Raw genomic sequence first — 20,368 nt, forward strand, 5'->3', positions numbered from 1 at the left:
AGTTCAGGTACATATGCTATTAGGGTTATTGCAAATTTTGGTGATAAGAATCTCAGTAAATTAGCTTACTATGTCTACTTTCATTCACTGCTTTCGTATGGCATCATATTCTGGGGTAATTCATCGTTGCGTAGAATAGTATTCATTGCTCAAAAATGTGTAATCAGAATAATTGCTGGAGCCCACCCACGGTCATCCTACAGACATCTATTTAAGGATCTAGGGATCCTCACGGTAACCTCACAGTATATACATTCACTTATGAAATTTGTTGTTAATAATCCAATCCAGTTCAAAAGTAATAGCAGCGTGCATAGCTTTAACACCAGGAGAAAGGATGATCTTCACTATGCAGGGTTAAATCTAACTTTGGCACACAAAGGGGTAAATTATGCTGCCACAAAAGTCTTTGGTCACCTACCAAACAGCATCAAAATCCTGACAGATAGCCAACTAACATTTAAAAATAAATTAAAAGAATTTCTAGATGACAACTCCTTCTACTCATTGGCTGAATTTTTAGATATAAATTAAAAAAAAAGAACCTTAAACATTAGGGTCATGCAATATTTTGTGTAATGTAATATCTTGTACAGACATCTTTTATTAACCTGACACGTTCCACATCATTACAAAGTGTATTCATGATCTATGGATAAAGTATTAATCTAATCTAATCTAATCTAAAATTAAATATAGTATACATAGACCCAGTAAAGAAATGGAACAAGCAAGACAATACACATTTATTCAATCCTTAGCTCCTAGAATTTTTTTCTCTCTGATCTTGCTACAGCTTTACATGGCATGCTTTCCTTTCTGCGAAAGTTCGTAAAACGTTTTGCTATATGAAAAATCTAAATGTCGCTGTCTAATACTGAAAAAGTTGTTAATACAAATAGGGGTCAAGACTGGTGTGGTTTCCCGGTCTGATTACGTCTATTTTATCACTGTCTGCTAGATAAAACAAATTAAGCCTTTCTAATACTGCAACAGTTGTAACACACACTAAATAATCGAAACTGTTTTGGCACATATGGTCTTTTTTGTAATGACAGAATATAATTCACAAAGTACCAATATCAAATACCTATCAGGCCTACTACAAGCAAAAAGCTTTACGTTAGGGAATAGTTTCACACTTCATTCATACACTCCAGTTTCTCAAGCATGAGATCGAAAAGTATTAGTACTAAATTTTTATACAAGCTTGGAATCACCATATTGTTCCATAATGTGTGTGATGTCCCCGTTTCTTCTCCTTCCTCGTTCTAACAAACAGTCTTGTTATCACAAACTCTAACTATTCCTGCTAATGTCAATCACCGGTTTAGTTACCCGCGATTATTCTCCGGTTAGACGCTATTACATGTTTCTACAACGCATTTTCTGCGCTTCTTCCAGAATAGAACTTAAAGCGGCTGCTAGATGGGGACTGTACAACTGGCTCTTACTAGTACAGCGACCTGGCCGAAAGCTTTCCGTCAAAATTTCATTTTCTTCGATATACTGAGAAGGGAATATGTAATCTTTCTTACCTGTTATTCGTTTATTTCCACTCCTGTAGTCTGAATCAATGGATTTCGTTAATAATTATAACAATGCTCATTATTCACAAACCCAATCAACCACACAATCAGAGAGCAGTTGGCATTCAGCCGTTCGGCTTTACTCCGGTTAGCTGGTATAGCCACTTTTGTCTGTAGGAAAGTTTGTTTCTACACGTGACGAGGATTCCCCTTACAGACACATCATGTACACTATGCACGCATTCACAAATCAACTTACGATTCATTCAAAAATGTTCTAAAACTGACAGGGATGCGTTTCAAAGTCATATGAATAATCGATAGACTTACGTGCGCTGGATGCTAGTCGCTTTGTGAAACAAGGTTTTTCCCCCTCAAGAATATGAATTGCTCCCCTCCCCCTCGTCCTACATCTGGACCTGCTGCACACGCATGAATCTGACAACTTGGGCACTCCAGTAAAATTTTTCCCGGTAGCATCTAGCTGCTTGCTGTGACTGCTTCCACAGCCGACGGCCACATTTCTGTAGCCAGAAGCGGGAAAAGGTACTACTCAACTGCGCATGCGCTTGATCATGCTCGTAACTGCTAAAACTAATCTACTGTAAACAGTTGTGACATCACGATCATCAGAGGCAATTTGTTGTTACGAAGCATTGCATAGTCTTCCTAAAGCCTTTGACACACTTTGCTGTTGGTAGACGCTTGTATGAGCACTGTGTTTTGTTGCTGTATATGGCGCATTTCCCTTGCAATTTAAATTTTATTTTCATTTTTTCTCTCTTTCATGTTTTATTGCTGCAGCAGCGGGATATAGTAATACCCTTTGTTAGAGTATCGGTTCTTATCAGTAAAAATTACAAAAATTTAAATGAAAACAAAAACAATGAAAAATTCCCGGGTTTTCCCCGTTTTTCTTCCGGATGAAAAAATTCAGTTATTTCTGGGATCTCCCGGGTCGTATACACCCTGACAACTCAAACTGGTTGATTAGTTTAAGGGGGGGGGGGGGGGGGAGGGGGTAAGGGACCAAACTGCGAGGTCATCGGTCCCTTGTTACCGATAAAATAATTACACAATGGAAAGAAGAAAAGAAAGGAGATGGACAGCACAATAACTGGAGAAAGTAAGAACCAGAATAATGACAGAAGGACAACCAACGCTACTATGGACAAAACAGGAGAAGAAAAAGACAGAGAGAAGCAAGAAGCAGGTAGAAAGGAATAAAAACAAGGGAGCTTATGACCTTGGCTGGCCGACCACGAGAATAAAAAGGAAAAGCCAGTCACTCTGTGACACATTAAAACATCCGGCCTAAAAGCATTAGAGTGGAGAACACAAAGGGACAAAGGACCTCCCTGAAACTTATATAGAATGATAAAGCCCAACGTCACATATAAAACGTTAAACTAAATTAGACGACGAGACATTGTTAGCTAAAATTGATGGCAACGAGTCTGGTAACTGAAGAGTCCATCGCAGGGCAGCCAAAGAAGGGCAGCTCACCAAGATATGGGCCACTATCAGCTTGGCAGCTCACCAAGACTGAGGTGAGTCATCATGGTGCAGGAGGTAGTCATTTGTCACCCAAGTGTGGCCGATGCAGGGCCGACAGAGAACCACAAAGTCCCTGCGAGAGGCCCGCATGGAGGTCTTCCACACGATCATAGTCTACTTAATGGCACACAGTTTACTGTGCATACTGAGGTGATACCATTCCGTCTTGCAAAGCTGCAAAACCTTGCGGCATAGTACTGAACGCAGGCCAGTTGCAAAGACGCCGATCTGCATACGCGGTTTTCGCGTAGCCTGTTTGGTCAGCCTGTTGGCAAGTTCGTTGCCTGTTATTCCGATGTGACCTGGGGTCCAGACAAACACCACTGAATGAATGGACCGTTCCAGGGCACAGATGGACTCCTGGATGGTCACTACCAAGGATGGCGAGAGTAGCACTGGTCGATAGCTTGTAGGCTGCTCAAGGAGTCAGTACACAGAAGAAACGACTCCTCAGGGCATGAACAGATGTGCTCAAGAGCAGGAGATATAGGCAACAGCTCGGCAGTGAAAACACTGCAGCCATCGAGCAAGGAATGCTGTTCAATGTCCTCCATGGACATACGCGGAGCCAACATGATCATCAGCCATTGAGCCTCGGTGTAAACCACTTCATAGCCTCAGTACGTCAAGAATTGAGAGGTTGGTTGGTTGGGTGTGGGATTGAAGGGACCAGACTGCTAAGGTCATCGGTCCCTTGTTCCACGATAAAATCACACGAAATAAAAACTGTCAGTCGTTAAAAAAGGAGAACTGAGACAAGGGACGACACAATACAAGAAAGACAGACAAAGACCAGACAAACGGAACTAAAATCACACCGAGTGTGAAGGTGGTTGGCCGACCATGAAAATAAGGAAAAGCCAACCACCAAATGACATTAAAACCCACAGTTTAAAACCACAGGCCAAAGGCCCAAGTCAATACAGGAAATAAAAGGACAAACACTCAAATCATACGATAAAAACCCCCTGCCCGAATAAAACTCAACACGAGGTCCGCCATAGCATCGTCATCACATAAAAGGGCAGGGAGGGTATCAGGCAGCGCAAACGTCTGCCTGAGTCCTGTTAAAAGCGGGCAGTCCATGTGGACCAGCGTCAGAGTTGCCCCGCAGCGACATAGCGGTGGGTCCTCCTGGCGCAACAAATGGCCGTGCGTCAGCCACGTGTGGCCAACGCGCAGCCGGCAGAGGACGACAGAGTCCTTCCGAGAGGCCCGCATGGAGGAGCGCCACACACCGGTCGTCTCCTTCACCGCCCGAAGTTTGTTGGGCGTGGGCAGGGTGCGCCACTCGTCACCCCAGGCACCAAGCACTTTCTGGCGCAAAAGCGACAGGAGATCACACTCCATAAGGCCGAGTTCCAGAGCCGGTGAACTCACTGCCTGTTTAGCCAGCGTGTCAACCCGCTCATTGCCCGCGATGCCGACATGACCTGGGGTCCAAACAAAGACCACGGAGCGGCCGCAACGGGCAAGAGCATGGAGCGACTCGTGGATGGCCATCACCAGACGGGAACGGGGAAAGCACTGGTCAAGAGCTCGTAAACCACTCAGGGAGTCACTACAGATCACAAAGGACTCACCTGAGCGGGAGCGGATATACTCTAGGGCGCGATACATGGCAACCAACTCGGCAGTGTATACACTGTTCCCGGGTGCCAGCGACCGTTGCTCACAATGATCCTCTAGAGTAAGAGCGTAACCAGTGCGACCAGAGACCATCAAACCGTCGGTATAGGCCACGGCAGATCCGGGAAACTCGGCAAGGAGAGAAACAAAGCGGCGGAGGAGGGCCGGAGGAGGGACCGAGTCTTTCGGACCCTGTGCCAAATCCAGCCGAATGCATGGTCGGCGCACACACCAAGGGGGCAGACGAAGATTGGCCCGGAAAACAGGCGGGAGAGGAAAAAACTCAATCCCACACAGTAGAGCCCGGATGCGAACTGCGATCGTACACCCTGACCGGGGCCGCCTGTCTGGAAGATGGACGATCGAGTGCGGGAATAGGAGACGGTAGTTGGGATGCCCTGGCAAGCTACAAACGTGGGCAGCATAAGCGGCCAGAAGTCGGTCGCGCCGGATCCGCAATGGAGGAACACCAGCCTCCACAAGTAAGCTGTCAACAGGGCTTGTTCGAAATGCTCCTGTGGCGAGTCGGATCCCGCAGTGATGGATGGGATCCAGCAATTGCAATGCTGATGGCGATGCCGAACCATAAGCCACACACCCATAATCAAGGCGGGACTGGATCAGCGCTTGATACAGCCGGAGAAGGGTGGACCGATCGGCACCCCATCCGGTGTGGCTAAGGCAACGGAGAGCGTTTAAATGCCGCCAGCATGTTTTTTTAAGCTGCCGAATATGAGGCAGCCAAGTCAACCGGGCATCAAATACCAGTCCCAAGAACTGATGCGTCTCTACCACAGCAAGAGGTTCATCGTCAAGGTAAAGGCGTGGCTCAGGGTGAACCGTGCGACGCCGGCAGAAATGCATAACGCAGGTCTTAGCGGCCGAAAACTGGAAGCCGTGCGCTACAGCCCACGACTGCGCCTTGCGGATAGCACCCTGCAGCTGGCGCTCAGCAACTGCAATGCCAGCGGAGCTGTAGTAGAGGCAGAAGTCGTCTGCATACAACGAAGCTGCGACGGACGATCCCACCGCCTCAGCGAGCCCATTGATCGCAATTAAAAACAGGGAGACACTGAGGACAGACCCCTGTGGGACCCCGTTCTCCTGGACCCGGGAGGAACTACGGGACGCAGCAACTTGCACGCGGAAGGAACGAGACGACAGAAAATTCTGAATAAAAAATCGGGAGCGGGCCCCTAAGACCCCACCCATGAAGTGTGGCCAGGATGTGATATCGCCAAGTCGTATCGTACGCCTTCCGCATGTCGAAGAAGACGGCAACCAGATGTTGACGGCGTGCAAAGGCTGTACGGACGGCAGACTCTAGGGAGACCAGATTATCGACGGCAGAGCGGCCTTTACGGAACCCACCCTGAGACGGAGCCAGAAGGCCTCGAGACTCGAGGAGCCAACTCAACCTCCGGCTCACCATACATTCTAGCAACTTGCAAAGAACGTTGGTGAGGCTTATGGGGCAGTAGCTGTCCACCTCCAGCGGGTTCTTGCCAGGTTTCAACACGGGGAGGACGATGCTTTCTCGCCATTGAGACCCAGATGCGGTCGAAAACATCTAGGAGGCGTCACTGGCAATTCACAGAGAGGTGTTTCAGCATCTGGCTGTGGATGCGGTCTGGCCCAGGAGCCGTATCAGGGCAAGCAGATAGTGCACTCTGGAATTCCCAGTCGCTGAAAGGAGCATTGTAAGACTCCGCTTGGCGCGTGTGAAAGGAAAGCCGCCTCCAACTTTCCAACCGCTCTTTCCGGGAGCGGAAGGCCAGTGGGTAATTCGTAGATGCGGAACACTGAGCAAAATGCGCTGCTAACCGGTCCGCAATCGTGTCGGAGTCAGTACACACCACTCCATTCAGCGAAAGCCCAGGGACAGAGACAGGCGGCCGATAGCCATGGAGTCGCCTAATATTAGCCCAAACCTGCGATGCAGAGGTACGGAAGCCGATGGTGGAAACATACCGTTCCCAGCACTCCTGCTTCCGTTGGCGAATAAGGCGTCGGGCACGGGCACGGAGCTGTTTAAGAACGATGAGGTTCTCCAAGGACGGGTGCCGCTTATGGCGTTGAAGAGCCCGCCGGCGATCTCTAATCGCCTCTGTGATCTCGGGCGGCCACCAAGGCACAGTCCTCCGCCGAGGGGACCCGGATGAACAGGGAATCGCAGATGCCGCCGCAGAAACGATGCCGGTGGTGACCGACTGAACCACCGCATCAATGGTGTCATGGGAAGAGGTGCGATAGTGGCGAGAGAGGAGAACAAGCCCCAATCAGCCTTATTCAGAGCCCATCTGGAGGAGCGTTCAGAAGAGTGACGCTGTGGTAGTGACAGAAAGATGGGGAAATGGTCACTACCACATAAGTCGTCATGGACACTCCAGTGGATGGATGGTGAAAGTCCGGGGCTGCAGATAGAAAGGTCGATGGCCGACAATGTGCCATGGACTACGCTGAAATGTGTCGGCTCTCCCGTGTTTAAGAGGCAGAGGTCAAGCTGCGAGAGAAGAGTCTCGACATCTCTACCCCGGCCAGTAATCGCGGCGCTACCCCACAGGGGGTTATGGGCGTTAAGGTCGCCCAGTAACACGAAAGGAGGAGGCAGTTGTGCTATCAATGCAGCCAACACATGACACGAGACATCACCATCTGGCGGAAGATACAAACTGCAGACAGTAATAGGCTGAGGCGTCCACATCCTTACAGCGACAGCCTCTAAAGGTGTGTGAAGAGGTACACATTCGCTGTAGACAGAGTTAAGGATGTAGACGCAGACTCCACCAGATACCCTCTCATAAGCTGCCCGGTTCTTGTAATAACCCCGATACCCACGTAGGGCAGGGGTCCGCATTGCCGGAAACCAAGTTTCCTGTAGGGCAATGCAGAGGAAAGGGTGACTGCTGATGAGTTGGCAAAGCTCAGCAAGGTGGTGGAAAAAAGGGCTGCAGTTCCACTGGAGTATCGCTTTGTCCATGTCCGAAAAAGGCGTGAAGGGGCCGAGGAGGCAGATCACGCCACAGGGTCACCTGCTGCCACCGATAGAGGACCAGTACAATCTGCTTCCATGGTGTCTGAGGGTCCGGCGAGATCCAGGTCCTCAGCGGATGCCCGGATCTCCACCTTATCCTCGGACGCAGAGCCTGTAGGGAGCAGTGGGGTGGATGCCATCGCGTGTTCCTTGGCCTTAGAGGTCTTCTTCTTTGTCTTGTCTCTCTGGTCCTTGGGTTTCATTGGCTGGGAGGGCTCCAGCGAGTCAGTCTCCGGGACGGAGGAGGAGCGGGAAGCACTGCGACCAGCCACTGGTCTGCTTTTCTTCCATTGGCTGACGTCACCCTTCCCAGAGGCGGAAACCTGGGAAGGAAGGGACCCAAGGGACCCTTTCCGTGCTATTCGAGCCGGGGAAGTTTGAGGCTTCCCCAGCTTAGAAGTGGTGACTGATGTCCCCGATGGTTGGGGGGTTGCTGCTCCTGAGGCAGGTAGTGCAGGAGCAGCAGGGAGTGAAGTGCCCCCCACCATCAAGGGGGCAGGTGTAGCATTCCGGCTCTGAGAGGTGGCAGTCTGAGGGAGAGCTAATGGGGCCATAACAGTAGTAGCCGCGGCGTAAGAGGCAGTCATTCGAACAGGATGGAGGCATTCGAACTTCTGCCTGGCCTCAGTGTATGTCAGGCGGTCCAGGGTCTTATACTCCATGATTTTGCGCTCTTTCTGGTAGATCCTGCAGTCCGGCGAGCAAGGCGAGTGGTGCTCTCCGCAGTTTACACAGATGGGAGGCAGAGCACATGGAGTATTGGGATGTGATGGGCGTCCACAATCTCGACACGTGAGGCTGGAAGTACAGCGGGAAGACATATGCCCGAACTTCCAGCACTTAAAGCACCGCATCGGCGGAGGGATATATGGCTTGACGTCACAACGATAGACCATCACCTTGACCTTCTCAGGTAAAGTATCACCCTCGAAGGCCAAGATGAAGGCACCGGTGGCAACTTGCTTATCCCTTAAACCACGATGTACGCGCCGGATGAAGTGAACACCTCGCCGCCCTAAATTGGCGCAAAGCTCGTCATCGGACTGCAATAGAAGGTCCCGATGGAATATTATGCCCTGGACCATATTAAGACTCTTATGGGGCGTGATTGTAACCGGAACATCCCCCAGCTTGTTACAATCGAGTATCCAGCGGGACTGGGCGGAGGACGCCGATTTGATCAAAACCGAGCCCGAGCGCATTTTGGACAAGCCCTCCACCTCCCCGAACTTGTCCTCTAAGTGCTCGACGAAGAACTGAGGCTTCATGGATGTAAAGGATTCACCATCAGCTCTCGTACACACCATGTAGCGGGGCGAGTATGGTTCGCTGGCATCCTTAGTCTTTCGTTCCTCCCATGGTGTAGCCAGGGAGGGGAACGATTTGGGGTCATATGTAGTTGCGTTGTATTGAGCCCTGGAATGCTTAGAGACTGCTGGCGGCTGGCCACCAGCAAGAGATGATGTACCACGCTTCATTGCGGGTCATCCGTCCTGATGCCACCTACTCCGACCAAGGGCCCTCCCCACGGGCGCCACCCAGCCTCAGCAACGACCACCTGGCAGGATGGCCATTGCCGGGAGTCCCAATGCCCCAAGGAGATAGGCATCTACTCCTTGGCATACGTGGGGAGTTAACGGCGCTGGCATCAGCAGAGCGATCCATGTGTAGTCAGGGGGCTACAACCAACAGGGTACATGGCGGCCCCACCACAACGGACTGGCTACCGTGCTGGATTTCAGGTGATGTAGTCCAATATCGTCATTGGCGCATAAAGCGACACAGCATAGCAGACTGCAATAAACTGCACCCAAGAACAAATCCACGCCCAAGAGATGGTAGGTGAGCGGGACTGCTAAGCGATGACGACAAACCTGGCTAGAGATGGTAATTCATGATGGACACATCGCTCCTTGTAAGGCGCCCTTCCCCAATCGGCTCGCTCTTCGGAAAATTTAGAAGGATGGAGGTCAAACCCGTTAGGGGACCATCTCACAAGGCCAAAACGTTTGAGACTCCTTTTAGTCGCCTCTTACGACAGGCAGGAATACCGTGGGCCTATTCTTACCCCCGAACCCACAGGGGGGACAAGAATTGAGAGGAAGTGGCAGTGGAGGGCCATGGGCTGAACTGAGTCCTTAGGGCCATGTGAAATGTCCAGACAAATCTGTGGCCTAGGTGTACACCATGAAGGTGTACATGAATGGACCTCAAGTATAGGTGGTAAAGGCAAGGACTCCAGTTAGGAAAGAAGGGATCAGACACAAACTGCAATTGGAAGCCCTGACTTGGGCCGCTGATGTGGGAGATGAACCGCAGTGGGTGAGAAAAGGAGATGGTAATTCGGATGCGCAGGGGAACTACGAACATGTGAAACATAACTGGCCAGCAGTTGTGCACACCAAACTTGCAATAGAGGGACTCCAGCATCCACCAGAATGCTGGTCACCAGACTCGTCCTAAAAGCTCCTGTCGCTAGTTGCCTGTCGCTAGGTGAATGCCACAGTGGCGCACTGGATCGAGTAAACACAATGCTGAGGGCGCTGCCGACCCATATACCAGACACCCACAGTCAAAGCGGGATTGAACAAGGGCTCTGTAGAGCTGCTACAGTATAGAGCGATCTGCTCCCCAGTTTGTGTTGCTCAGGCAGGGGAGGGCATTGAGGTGCTGGGAGCACTTTCACTTAAGCTTACAAAGTTGAGGTAGCCAAGTAAATCGGGCATCAAAATCTAGTCCTAAGAATTGATATGTCTCCACTACAATGAGTGGATCATCATTAACATAAAGTTCTGGTTCCGGATGAATGATATGACGCTAACAGAAGTGCATAACATATGACTTTTAGGCCAAAAACTAGAAACCTTGGGCTACAGCCCATGACTGGGCCTTCTGGATGGCTCCCTGTAGGCACTGCTCAGCAACACCAGTACTGGTGGAGCAGTATGAAATGCTGAAGTCATCTGCATACAGAGAAGGTGAGACAGACGGTGACAAATTGTCACCGAACACAGCATTCATCTGTCGATACATTTCACAGCCTTTAACTCCCTCCGCTGTAAAAAATCGAATCACTCCTCATTGCTCCTGCTTACTCACCTGCATGTTTGGTAGTGGACAATAACTTGAATGACCATCTCTTCAGCATGAAACCACATTGGTGCTATGCAACATCAAACAGTGGGTATGCGTCAGTCTCTCTACCAATACATGGCGCCACCATACCCACAGTAGGTAGACACACTGACCAGGTTTCATTTGAATGAACCTCATAGCTCCAATCATGTACTTCCCCAACAGTATTGAGACTGTTTGCAGAAATGTGCAAATAATTTTGCCTTCTAAATTGTACTGGTAATAAAGGAATTTCAAAATAAAGAATGTATATTTTTCAGAGCATTATAAAGAGCCCTCCAAACTTCAGGAACAATCCTGCTTTTCTGCTTTTCTTGGATACCTTGAAGACATACATCAAGCTCTTAAATGAATCTATTTAAGATACTGCTTTTCTGTATTAGTGTTTTGTTTAATTATTTCTAGTTCAATTGTGGGCATCTTTCGAAATTTACTGGAGGAGGAGAGGGGGCAGACACAAATGCTCCATCTTGTCTCCCCCCTTTCCTTTGCAGACATGTTGCAGATTCATTCAATTTAATCAAACTGACTAAGTGTTCTAAGTCTTCAAACAACGTTATTAAGTTCTTTACATTTTACATCAATTTTTTGGGGGGGTTCATCTCACTTCTGACTAGTTTGATGCATCCCAGCATGAATTCCTCTCATAAGGCAAGCTCTTCATCTCAAAGTAGCACTTGCAACCTATATCCTCACTTATGTGGTGGATGTATTCCAATCTCTACATCCCCCAACACTGTGGTGGGACTGACAGAGTGGGCACAGGCCAGGAATTTGCAGATGGTGTGTTCTATGGTAGCATCAGACCAAAAAAAAGTGCATGACTCTGAACTCTTGCCTACATTCTACACATTCCCCAACAGCAAAACGAGGCTTGTGATCGGTGATGAGGCGAAACTTAGTACCACAGAGATATAAGTGAAACTTCCTGATACCCTATCTGATGGTCAATGCCTCTTTCGCAATTTTTGAATGATTCTTATGTGCTGCATGTAATGTTTTAGGTGCAAATGCAATGGGCTGTTTGTGCTGTATTTGTGCGACAGAATGACACCAATGACACAATCTGATGCATGTTTGCCGGAATGGGATGTTGTTAAACCAAGGTCTGACCTACAGCACTTTTTAAGTTGCACAAAAGCTTTCTGGCATGTCTCTGAAAACACAAATTTAACACCTACTTCCCACAAATGGTTACGTAGGTTGAAAATCTGGGCCACAATGGGAACAAATTTGGCATAATAATTGACTCCGCCCAGTTCTTTGAGGTTCCTAGAGCTGGATACTTAGCAATTGCATCCTCATGTTCCTGTGTGGCCATGACCCCGTCTTACTTAAGACAAGCCCCAAATAAATTAGTCGAGGCAACAATGCAGATCATGGGCTGGCAGCCACTCAAACAACACTTTTGGCTGTGCAGGTGTGTAGTTGTGAATGCCTTGGGTAAGTTGCTCATGGTATCTAAAATAAGTATCACAGGGGCACTTTTCCATCAAATGGGAACCTGATATAACTATTCATGCCAATGGACATGTTAATCACTAAAAACTATTTCTTCCGATTATCATGATGTCAGCATGATCTATCTTTTGAAAAATAATGGGCCTCAGCTGGCAAATGTGCATCAGATTGTGCCATTGGCACTGTGCTGTCGCACATATACACAGACAACACGTAACAGCTCATCGCTTTTTGCATTGAAAAAATTAAATGCATCACAGCAGTCATTCAAAAATTGATAAAGTGGCACTGGCTATCGTATAGGGCGCCAGCAAGTTCCATGTAAACATATCTCTACAGTACTAAGTTTGATCTGATCACAAGCACTTTATTCTGCTATTCAATCCCGATACAAAACTTCCTGATAATATGGTGTAACAGTTGCAACAGTGGGCATTCTTTTTGAGGAACTATTCCTCCTGCCTATGAATAGGCTGAGATTAAAATTTGCCTTGAGCATCAAATTGATACATTTGGCTTCATACATTTTGTGATCAAAAGTATCCAGAAATCCCCAAAACATATGTTTTTCATATTACATGCATTGTGCTGTCACCTACTGCCAGGTACTCCATATCAGCAATCTCAGTAGTCGTTAGACATCATGTGAGAGCAGAATGGGGTGCTCCGCGGAACTCACGGACTTCAAATGTGGTCAGGTGATAGGGTGTCCCTTGTGTCATAGGTCTGCACATGAGATTTCCACACTCCTAAACATCCCTAGGTTCACTGTTTCCGATATGATAGTGAAGAGGAAACGTGATGGGACACGTACAGCACAAAAGCATACAGGCCGACCTTGTCTGTTGACTGACACAGACCGGTGACAGTTGAAGAGGGTCATAGTGTGTAATAGGCAGACTTCTATCCAGGCCATCACACGGGAATTCCAAACTGCATCAGGATCCACTGCAAGTACTATGTCGGTTAGATGGATGCAAGAAAACTTGGATTTCATGGTCGAGCAGCTATTCATAAGCCACACATCATGCCAGTAAATGCTAAAAGACCCCTTGCTTGGTGTAAGAAGCGTGAACACTGGAACATTGGAAAAATGCTGTGTGGAGTGACGAATCATGGTACGCAATGTGGCAATTCGATGGCAGGGTGTGGGTATGGTGAATACCTGGTGAACATCATCTGCCAGCGTGTGTAGTGCCAACAGTAAAATCCAAAGATGACAGTGTTATGGTGTGGTCGTGTTTTTCATGGAGGGGGCACTATCACAGCACAGGCCTACACTGATGTTTTAAGCACCTTCTTGCTTCCCAATGCTGAAGAGCAATTCGGGGATGGCAATTCCATCCTTCAACATGATCAAGCACCTGTTCAGAACACACAGCCCTTGGCAGAGTAGTTACACAACAATAACATCCCTACAATGGACTGGCCTGCACAGAGTCCTGATCTGAATCCTACAGAACACTTTTGGGATGGTTTGGAACACTGACTTCACACCAGGCCTCACCGACCGACATCGATACCTCTCCTCAGTGCAGTATTCCATGAAGAATGGGCTGCCATTCCCAAAGTAACCTTCCAGCACCTGACTGACCAACACCATACTGAATCCCAGCATTACCGATGGAAGGCGCCATGACCTTAAGTCATTTTCAGCCAGGTGTCCAGATACATTTAGCTTCATATCTATGACCGTGGCCATAGCCCACTGGCTGGACGAAACTGGGGATATACTTCCCACACTTTACAACCTCTCTAGTTATGCTCTTAAGTCATCTGCACATGGCAAAAGGCACTGGGTGAGCTCTAAAAAACTTGGGCATCTACGATTGCTTTAAGAATAAGTGGGCCTGGAACCCTGTTACACAACCTAATATAGATACCAACTTCAGTTCTGCTCCATAACTTATGATGTTCTGTGAATGGTATCACAGGTGAAACTAGATTTACATAGTCCTGAATTTGAAAACCAACAAGCGCAAAAGCGTCTAAGCCGAAAATGTTAGTTGTCATGCAAGAGTTGCCTACTAGCAGTGTTAGCTGCCAAGCTACATTTTTATGCACAGCTTGGACTATAACTAACTCCACAATGTGATCCACTGGCCATCATATGTCACCACTCTGCTGTGGGGAGACAATGTGCTTGTGTGTGTCCTCATTAATCAGGGACATGTCCACACCTGTGTCCAACTGGATATCTGCCATTACTCCATTAACGTCCAGCTGTAACATGAGTCTCTGTCTCACATCTGTTGCAGCTATGGGTACAGGCAAAATGGCTCACAGTGCACTGACAGCTGATGTTGACGCGCACCAGGTGAGACAGACACCCGTTAGACGCCCTGGTTTGTGGCACACGAAACATGTAACATCAAACAAAGTGCAGTGAAGCCCTTGTTGCTGTATGCCACCATCCGGACAGGATATGAGGCACAAACTTTTCTGGGACCCATTAGAAAACAAGGGGAAAGACACCACTGCATGAGCCTCTGCTCACTTTGGAACATGCCCATGGCGAACAAAGCACCTATGTTTCTGCAGCTCTACTAGTGATGAGGGCAGTGGATCACTAAGTACTGCACTAACTACTGAATACTGCGTTGACAGATAACCCAATGATTGCAGAGCACAATGGCGAATAAAACAATACCAACGTCAGACGAATCATTAATCACAGCTTGTGCTGACGTGGCAAGTTTCAACCATTCGTTCAGGATAAGATCAGATGACACTAAAGCCTATGCATTAACTTCTCTACCAAGAGAAATATTTATAAAAGCCTTGCACAGTAATGTGTTGACATAGGATGTCTGTCAATTGTTGACAGGAAACATCACACTTGGGTGTCAAGTCTTACAAGTCAGCAGCCTAAGCTGCATATGTTTGCTACTTTGAAAAAATGAATGACAACTGCAATAGCCCTGGGCGCAGTTTTATAAGTCTGTCCAGAATGAATACAATACAATGATTTGCTATTACAATTTAGAAATTGTCTCCTTTTATTCTCATTTCAAAAGTGTGTAGAGGATGAAGTGTGTCTCAGGCTATTGTTCTGCACCTCCACTGCATTCACATCAGTTTCCCGTACACGGCATTACCCACCAGTGAACACAAACAATTTTTTTTTCCAAAGTTATTGATTTTCCCTACTTGTCGCCCTTCTCCCATCACTCAGCAACAGTCTGGTGTACATTATCCCGCTTTTGTATTTGAAATTAATATTTCAATGCAGAATAAAAAAGGCATTAAATGCGACTGTTACAAAGCAAATCATACACTGTGGGAAAATTGTAGAAGAAGAGAACTGAAGAAGCATTTGAAATGCAGTGTTACAGATAGATGATGAAAATTAAGTGGTCTGTTAACAAATAAGATATCCTCCGGAGAGTCAGCGATGAAAGAAATATGTGGAAAGAGTGAACTAGCAGAAGGGACAGGATGACAGGTTCAGTGTTAAGCAAAGGGAATAACTCCTTAGATCAGAGGGAGACATGGAGGGGAAAAATTGTTGGGGAACACAGAGATTAGAATCCATACAACAAATAACTGAGACCACTGTATGGAACTGCTACTCTAAGACGAAGAGATTGGCAGAAGAAAGTAAATTGTGGCAAGCTGCATCAGACATATCAGCAAGCTGAAAATATACAACAAAAATCATCAATTCCTACTAAGTCACATTCATTTAAAGTAGTTATTTCTCAACTTATACTGTGGGTTAACTGAACAAACCGCTAAAGAATTTTGAACAGCAAAAAGTGCAGGTTGGAATATCAACAATATTATCAAAAGGATAGGTTACTCATCTTAAAGATGAGTTGCACACAGGCACAATAAAAAGACTGTTACACATTGAGTTTTCAGCCAAAGCCTTCTTCAGAAAAGGAAACACACGAGCATTCACGCAAGTACACACACCTCACACTCACATATCTGGTCTAAGGAGATAGTGGTTATGTGTGCATGAGATGTGCTAACTTGTGTGAATGCGTGTATGTTTTCTTTCCTGAAGGAGGCTTTGGCCAAAACCTCAATGTGGTAAAGCCTTTTCCTTGTACCTGTCTTCAACTCAGTGTGTCATCTATAGAATTTTAATGATGTGAAGTCTTTGGAGACATACAGCAGCTGATCAATATTTCCTGAAAACTATGTGTAGCTTCCAACCCCTTCCTCCACCCACTCTCTGTTGGAAGAAAACGACGACGACAACAACAACAACAACAAAAGGGAAACCACAACTGCTGTGTCAGTTACACAGTTACTCATCAGCTTAAAAGATAAGAAGCCACCACCAGTCAACAGAATGTACAGAGGCTACATTTTATTCCCTTACTGCTAAATACAAAAATGTTATTAAAATTACATAGGCCCAACTAAAATCCTGGATAGTTACTCAATAAATCAGAGTCCTTTATACATTTATCAAAGCCTAAAAAACCGAAACATCATATACACAATTAATGATTAAAACTGATTATGTCCCTTAGGTTACCAAAGCAAAGTTTAAAGTGCATATAATTGTTGGCATTTTGCAAAACAACACTGCTTATCAATGAAAATACACTAAATCTTACCTGCAAGATATAAAATACTCTTAAATCTGTATATCTAAATACTGTACAGTTATGCCATAATCTTTAGAAATGTCCTGACTATTTTGAGCTGTGAATGTTTCTCTTGATGCTTCTGTGCCTCAGCTACAATTACTTCACTGCTAGCAAAAGGAAAAAAATAGGATGAACTCTCCCATTTTACACCAAATCACCAAAGCTAGCTTGTGCTGTAGTGCAGCCTTGCCAAAATACTGCACAGACCCCAAAGCCAAATAGACTTCATTCCATGCCTTTATTACACAAGTATAGCTGATATGTAATTATTTCATAGTTGTTGGATAGGTACTGGTGCTACAAGCAGTATATATCTGAAAAAACAATTCACTTCTTTCTAGCAAAAGCAGCGCCATTATGATACAATACGTTCTCCTATAGTGGACACACTGTCTTTTTTTTAAAAACAAATTGTAACATAATACACATCATGTGAAAATTTCCTACAACTTACAGGCACATCAGGACTAAATATTATTTTGGTGGGAATAACTTTAACAATAACACAATAGACAATATATTAATGCAAATGATTTTATTATTATTTCTTACCGGTCCTAGGAACTGGAATATCACTGCCAAAACCATAAATGTCATAGCAACAATGCATCTTGTTCGACAAAACCTCCACATTACAGAGGACAAGGAGGACATCTCCCCACGTTTCACAACATGTGCATGCCACAACTTCTCAAGACGTTGAGCATTTGGTTCTGCACGATCAACCATCTAGAACAAAATCATCATAAATATCTTTAGATTAGATTGTGTAAATTATTGTTTTCCAATGTAAGTTTAGTCAGTGGCAATGTCAAAGAAATGGCTTACTACAAGGAAATGTTCCTTAACCACGTTATTTACCATCTATACCAATGAAACCACTTCAGGCGAACATAAGGAATTTCCTTTATGCCAGAGGTCTGGCTTCAGCGAGTCATCTTTTGAAGATGCTTAAGTCCACCTATCAGATGTGTTGCGAGAGTTGAGTTTCCATTACACTAACAATCAGCTTCATCCAAACCTAACTAAAAATAAAGTGTGTGTGTTTCATCTTAACTACAATCAGGCAGTCGCAAACTTAATGTTCCATGGCAAGGGATACAATTAGTAAATACACCCCATCCAAAATATCTGGGAGGCACTCTGGATTGTATTATGATGCACAAGCAGCACTGCAAAGATATGGGAATGAAGGTGGAAGCCAAAAGTAAAATCCTTTGCAAGATTTCTGGCAGCATGTGGGGCTCTCTACCAAAAACCCTGAGAACGAAAGCACTAACGGCAACATCTTACTGTTCTGCAGAGTATGCTAGTCCACTATGGTACAAATATACCCATACAAAACAAGTAAGCTGATTATAGGTTGCCTGAAATGTACGTCACTCTTACAACTATCAGGTCACAGGCACAGCAACACCAGACACTCTGCAGTGCCTCAGGAATTTCAGTGTAAATTCTAGAAACACTCGGCCTTCAACTGTCTCGAAAACCCAATATTTTAGGTATGAGTGCGGGCGAGTGAGAACGTTTCTACCGATCCACCTGTTTCTACGTGCAGGTCGGAAGCTTGTTGTTAGAAGACTGTAAGAGGGCAAGTCACTGACGACAAGTGTTTGCCGCTAGCGCCACAGAAGATGGGAGGAGAAATCAACGAATAATTATGTCGTATTCTTTGATGTGTTAGTGTCTGTGGTGATTGTAAAAAAGACTAGGTTTGCGAGTAGTGGATTACGGTGTGGGATTTGTCCAAAGTATTTTCATTGGGGGGGGGGGTTTGCAGTGGGGAAGCCAGTGGTCATTTTAGGGAGAGCCTCACCTGGGAATGTAGAATCTGTAGTAGAAACAAGTTAACAGAGGAGCAGGAGCATAAGATCTGTGCCCTTCCGGTGCAGTTACAATGCGCGAAGGAGTAACTAGATAGGTTGAGGAGGGTGAAGGGTGGTGGGGAATGGGAACTGGCAGTTGGCAAGAAGGTAGCTAGGAAGAGGAGGTATTCAGACAGTTTTACTTTGCATACATGCAATACATACGACCAACTATCAGAGGTGAGTGGAGAGGAGCCTCGTGTAGCCGTAGATGTAGGTAACTTGCAGCAGTCCTCAGCAATTACGAGGCCTAGGTTAGTTGCAAAGTCTAGCAGAAAGAAGGTTCTGTTGCTAGGTAGTTCCCACAGTAGAGGTGTGGGCCAGCAGTTGCAGGAAGTGTTGGGGAGTGAGTACCAGGCCACCAGCATTGTGAAGCCTAGTGCAGGGTTGGCTCAGGTGACTGAAAGCATAGGGGAGTTATGTAAGAATTTTACGAAAGAGGATCAGGTAGTAGTGTTAGTGGGTGGAGCAGGGAACAGTCTCAATAGGGACGGGGAATATGATGTCAGTGGTGAATTGGTTAAGATAGCTACTCAAACTGGTGGTACTAATGTGTATTTCGTGCAAATTGTTTCAGCGTCATGATCGGCCTCACCTTAATGCGGCAGTTAGGTGCATTAATGTGGGGCTGGGGAGGGCACTGATGGCGGAGGGCATGGATCACATCTCAGTGGTGCCAGTTGGGTCTATCAGTAGATGGGATTTCACTAGGCATGGCCTGCACCTCAATAAGTATGGGAAGGGGAGGCTGGCTAAGCTTATAGGTGACAGTGTAGTGGGTGGTGGTGGTGGTGGTATCACTCATTGAAAAATTCCTATAGTACTTGGTGCTAGAGCTGCACCTTTTTTAGACTGAAGTCAGCTGATAGGTATACCTGCTTAAAGGAAGTGACTAACTAAGGGCTCACCTCCAGAGGATGTAATGTTTCCAAGTAGAGAAGGACTTAGCATATTTCGTCAAAATATAAGAGGTATTAGAGACAAAGTTAGTGAACTGCTAATAGATGTTAATTCTGAAATTATTGGTATATCAGAGCACCACTTAAATAATTTGATAATTCAGAGGCTTCCTTTACCAGGCTACAGATTAGCTGGCTGTTTCTCAAGGAGTTCCTTGCGGGGTGGGGGAGTGGCTCTGTACGTAAAAAACAGTATTTCATTTGAGTCCATAGACTTATCACGACACTGAACTGAACTGAACAGATATTTGAAAGTTGTGCAGCATTAGTTGAATTTAGTGAAACTAAACTTCTAATTGCTGTTTTTGTAGGTCCCCTAACTCAGACTTCAGAGCATTTTTGCTTAAGCTAGAGAGGGTTCTTGATTCACTTTGTAGGGAGTACCAGAAAGTAGTTCTATGTGGTGACTTCAATATTAATTTTGTACATGATTGTGCAAGAAAAAGGATGTTGATAGATCTCCTGAATTCATATGATCTGATGCAAACTTCATTACTAGATGGGCATTCTGTTAGTAAAAGGGTGAATGGCCTTTCAGACCATGATGCACAAATTTTAACACTATAAAAGGTTTTTGTACTCTAACCAATGT

General features: G+C 46.1%; 1 protein-coding gene across 1 annotated transcript in view; it reads right to left on the reverse strand.

Annotated features, from left to right (window-relative positions):
* Window positions 1-20,368, reverse strand: part of LOC126274593 (ATP-binding cassette sub-family C member 5-like) — a 271,486-nt gene that overhangs the window by 218,686 nt on the left and 32,432 nt on the right. Inside the window, exon 4 of the mRNA XM_049977127.1 lies at window positions 17,505-17,681. Within this exon, the coding sequence (XP_049833084.1) occupies window positions 17,505-17,681 (177 nt within the window). The remainder of the gene's footprint in view (window positions 1-17,504; window positions 17,682-20,368) is intronic.

Source organism: Schistocerca gregaria, chromosome 1, assembly GCF_023897955.1.
Source record: "Schistocerca gregaria isolate iqSchGreg1 chromosome 1, iqSchGreg1.2, whole genome shotgun sequence".
NCBI classification, from domain to species: Eukaryota; Metazoa; Arthropoda; class Insecta; order Orthoptera; family Acrididae; genus Schistocerca; species Schistocerca gregaria.